General features: G+C 38.3%; 1 protein-coding gene across 3 annotated transcripts in view; it reads right to left on the bottom strand.

The window, feature by feature from the left end:
- Positions 1-5136, bottom strand: part of P3H2 (prolyl 3-hydroxylase 2) — a 166078-nt gene that overhangs the window by 27355 nt on the left and 133587 nt on the right. For all 3 annotated transcript variants that reach the window (XM_006765870.1, XM_015565386.1, XM_015565384.1), the window contains exons 4-6: positions 2406-2537; positions 945-1087; positions 512-601 (exon numbers count right to left, since the gene is read on the bottom strand). In XM_006765870.1, the coding sequence (XP_006765933.1) occupies positions 512-601; positions 945-1087; positions 2406-2537 (365 nt within the window). The remainder of the gene's footprint in view (positions 1-511; positions 602-944; positions 1088-2405; positions 2538-5136) is intronic.

Here is a 5136-nt window from a genome sequence, read left to right on the forward strand (position 1 = left end):
TATTTTTGTGTACCGGGCCTCTAGTATATATATATATATGCCTAATATGCTAAGTGTCCAATCATTTGATCATTCAACCAGTTGCTATGATGTGCACTGACCACCAGGGGGCAGACACTCTGGTTGGTTAGCTTGCTGCTGGAGTCTGGCCAATTGGGACTAGGTGAGACAGCCAGACACACCCTGGAACCCTCCAGCAGGCCCTCCCCAGCCCCGCTCATGCACCAGTCGGGTCCCTCAACCTGACCTGTGCCCTCTCACAATCCAGGACCCCTGGGGAGTGTCAGAGAGCCAGTTTTGGCCTGATCCCCACAGGCCAGGCCAAGGAACCCCACCAGTGCACGAATCCGTGCACCGGGCCTCTAGTATTGAATCATTCACACATATCCTCTTTTTGTTCAGGCAGGGGATTAGAATCTTCAACAAACAAAACTGGGTAATAAAAGTATAAAGAAAATGCCCACTGAACAGTTCTTTTAAAAAACACTCCCTTTTTCCTTTTTGCTCTTACCGGTTCAGTGTATGAAAACCCCAGGCCCTTTGCAGCCGATTTTATTAGTTCTGATTCCAGTTTATGACGCTTCACAAACACAGCCAAATCCTAGAGGAGAAAAATATGAAAGAAAAATTTAAATAACAGTTAAGAGATATAATAAGTATTTAAGTGGAAATAGGTTTTATTAGACAGTGACAGTAAGCAAAAAAAAAAAAAAGAAAAGAAAAACAGAGCTGCAAAAATGTCTCATTCTCAACAGGTTTTTACATATGAAAAGCTAGTACATATGAAAAAACATGCTTCTGGAATTAACAAAGTTCAAAAGAACCAAGTTCTAGAACCTTTACTAAATTTTCAGGTATATTTAAGTGCAGTGTTATATTTTTTACTAACTCTCCCTGGAGCACCTAGTAGAATGCAGAATTCCTTCTGAGAACATTGATCTCACCTCTCGGGCCTCGATGGATGACAGGTCCATGCTGTCGTCCAGCAGGCTCTCATAGTAATCCACATTGTCTAGGACATCCTGGTCATCTGGATGGAGAAGAAGATAGGCCTTGGCACACTCTAGGGCTTTCACATATTCACCAACTGAAAGATCAAGGAGTTGAAGCATTAGAGTCAGCTGAGGTCTGTCTAAAGGAGATTGAAGGATACTTCAACATGTATGTGAAAAGTCAGCATCATATGTCAATAAGGGAAGATAGCAATCAGAAATAGTTACAGGTAGAAGAAACACGATTTTAGGTATTCCAAATGTACTACTTTGGTCTTCTTTGGTGCTAGTTGTTTTACATAAATTATCAAAAGTTTCCATCTGAAGATGTATGCTGACAATTTATATTATTTAATATAGATACACAGAATAGAATTTTAGTAGTTAATTCTGATTTTTGTACTGAGTTTGACAACATGGTACCTAAGACTAATTTCAGCAATCAAAGTTATATTCAGTGCTCTTAAATATAAGAAAAGATGCTCAGTCTCTTTCTTAGATAAATGGAAATTAAACTATATTGATATTATTTTTCACCTAATAGATTGGGATAATTTGATATCTGACAATTTGATAATATATTCTGTTGATGAGCAATAAAAAATGTACTCAATGGAGAAAAAATTGGCAACATCTATTAAAATTACAAACAAATAAACCATTTAATCATAGAATTCCATCTTATAGGTATTATGTGCAAATGTAAAATAATATATGTAAAATGTTATTCATTTTACCATTGATTATCATAAAAATTATAAATAATACAATACCCATCAGTAAAGAATCACATGAAATAAATTATATGATATGCAGATGTAAAAAAATATCAATGGGGAAGGTCTGTATGTATTGATACAATTAGGTTGAATCATATAAAATTACCCAAATTTGACCTAAGCAAATGGTAATTTCATAGGCCATACCCACTAAAAAAGTCTGATATGTATTTTTAGGTAAAGAAATCAATGTAGAGAACAGTGTAAATAATATGCTATCTTCATTGTGTAAGATGCAGAAATAAGTCAGGGTATGTACGTGTGTGTGTGTGGTGTTGTGTATGTGTGTATTGTTTCCATATAAACTTTTTAGAGGGATAAATAAGAAACTATGTTGCAGGACATAACATCTGGCTGTGAGGAAAAGGAAGCGAGGGGGTCTCTTATGATATTTGGTCTCTGAACCTGTGACTATATTACTTTTTATAATTAAATCGGAAAAAAAAAATTGAAAATCACATAAAATGTCAGTCTCGTATCATTTGCAGGACATTATCACAGCATTTCCCATTTATAGTTTCACCTCCTGCTCCTCTTGTCCTGAGTTATGGTGATGTGGGAGAAGAGAGAGATTCTGTAATGAGGAGCACCACGCCTGGCCTGAAAAGGTCTTCACGGATAACCCACGCTTTACCTCGATAGTAGGCAAACTGTAGGTAGTCATAATGCAGGGGAAGAAAGTTCTCAATCGGGGAGAGGCGGCCAGGGCGGGTGGCAAGTTCCCTCACGCACTCATGCTGACAAACAAGCACCTGCACGTAGTGATCTGGAAAACAAGAGCCCACAGTGGGTCCCCCCAGTCAGCTCAATGTCCAGACCTCAGTTAGAGCCACAGTAACAACAGGGCAGTCCTCACCTCACCATACCTGGGAACCATATCATTATTATCCTCACTCCATGACCAGAAATCCTTTTCACCAAGGGAGTTAAGTGACTTGCCAAGGCCTCCTAACCAGTGATCACTATAGTAATTAACAGTATAGTCAAGCTCTAGCCAGTTTATTTCAGTGGATAGAGCGTCAGCCTGCGGACTGAAGAGTCCCGGGTTCGATTCCAGTCAAGAGCATAGGGCCTGCAGGAAGGGGCGTGCAAGAGGCAGCCAATCAATGATTCTCTCTCATCATTGATGTTTCTCCCCTTTTCTCTCTTAAATCAATAAAAATATATATTTTTTAAAAATAGTAGATTCCAAATCTTCTGTCTGCTGGTCTTGAGTCTGTACTGCCCTCGTCCCTTCCCTGTACCCTGTTTTCTATACATCTCCTAAAAGTGACATAGGCCATCTCACCCCACTCACACCCAGCTGAATAGTTGACTCTCCTATTATAACAACATCAGAGCCTCTTTTTGGATATGTTAATAGGCTGAAATAGGCCAGAGTCAAAACCTGAAGTATGGGTCCTGGTTTTGTTAAGGGCCAGTTGAGAGAAAGGAACTGTCCTGTAGGTGGGGAGTTCCCTGCAGAGAAGTAAAGGAGAATGCTCTTTCTGTGTATTAACATCTTCAGGCAACTTCTCCTAAAGGGGAAATAAAAACAATATTCCTTTACAGCTGTAGCCTAGGAACCCATTTGGCCCAGTTACAAATTAGTCCAACAACTGGGCAAAATTTAGCTATACCAAATCCTAATATTGTACGGAATTGTAAAATAAGAGAAGGGTGAAAGCTGAATAATTTAAATAAGCACTTTGCCTCTCTCCATTCCCCTTTCTTTGTTCCCATTCTCCTTGCCTGCAAACAGGCCAAGATTCTGAAGCGTAGGAGTTTTCATGCTTCCTTTAGTTGTGGCCTCTGGCTTATCTAAGCATGAGCTGAGGAAACACAAGTGGCTAATGAACCAGAGGATAAAAAAAAATGCTTGCTATATTTTACCCAAATTTTGATTTTTATAATGAAGATGAAGGTAGTCTTTGCCAGCAAGAGAATAAATAGTTCATTCATGCTAGTGCTGAGTGAGCGGGTTCTCTTGAGAATGATGACTGTACGATTTAATTTATCACAACTGCCTTCTTTCAAAAGCTACTCAGGCAGGGTTCAGATGACCTTGAAGAAGAACCCCAAACCACAACAGGAAGGAAAGGTACATTTTCTGATACATTAAAAAAAAGAGTGTGCCATCTGGCCATGGTGGCTCAGTGGTTGAGTGTTGACCCATGAACCAGGAGGTCATGGTTCGATTCCTGGTCAGAGCACATGCCTGGGCATACAGAAGGCAGTCTATCGATGATTCTCTCCCATCATTGATGTTTCTGTCTCTCTCTCTCCCTCTCCCTCCCTCTCTGAGATCAATAAAAAAATAAAGAAAAGAAAAAAAGTGTGCTATTTTTTACATAAGCTGGCCAACTCAAGCCAATGTAGCATAGCTAACAGAATCCGTGCTGCCCATTGATTCTTATCTCCAGGTGGGGGAATGTGAGGGAAAGAATGAGTTCTGTTTATTTGATTAAAATATCAGAAACAAATAGCTAGCTATTTTATTTCTTAAGAAAATAACAACAAACAATCCTCAACTGTTTCCTCTTAGTTAGCTGGTCATTTACCTTAGCTGGTCACACTCCTCCTAATTCCAAATGACAAGCAAAAGGAAAAGGTGGGAAACACATCCACCAAGAACTCAAAATTTGAATGAAAGTATTTTTCAGATAAATATAGTCAATGCAGCAAAGTAAGAGTGACATAATAATATCCTTTAGGGCTTCAACAAGCATCACTAGTAATAAATAACTGTATTCAGAAACCATTTGTATATTTCTCCAATTTTTAATGATCTTCTAACTCTAAAAATTCAAATATTCTGGCTTTCTAAATACATTTATGTTTTAAAAGCCAGTTTTACTCCACATTTAGGACAGTTTTGAACCAAACAAAAATTTACATAGAGTTATAATGTCACTTTTTATTAGTTGTATTCCTTGCTTCTTTTACCAAACATTATTGTGCAATTAATATGTTTCTAATAAGTTTAGATCCAAGACACTGTGTGGTAATACTTTTTAAAATTTCTTTCTCATAAAAAAATGAATATGTTCCAAATTCCCAAGACTTACCGTATTACTATAATATACAATATTTGGCTTGAACTTAAAGGGCTATGACTTTTTCTTAAATCAATTTTCTTTACTGGAAGTGGGCGTCATGGTGTTGGAAGTTATGTTAAGTATTAAGAGCCTGAGTTAGGAGATCTCTCTTCTTTTCCAGATAACAGCATGCTGTGGTGACCTTGAGGAAATTACTAAATGTTAAGCTTGGGGAATTGTTAGTCAATTTTCCTAAACCAGATCTAGGACATTTGCCAAGGCTATTTAGTCACCATTGGTAGAGGCAGGCACGTGTAGAGGCAAATGTGGAAGTGGAGGGAGGTGACA

This window comes from Myotis davidii, unplaced genomic scaffold, assembly GCF_000327345.1.
Source record: "Myotis davidii unplaced genomic scaffold, ASM32734v1 scaffold41, whole genome shotgun sequence".
NCBI classification, from domain to species: domain Eukaryota; kingdom Metazoa; phylum Chordata; class Mammalia; order Chiroptera; family Vespertilionidae; genus Myotis; species Myotis davidii.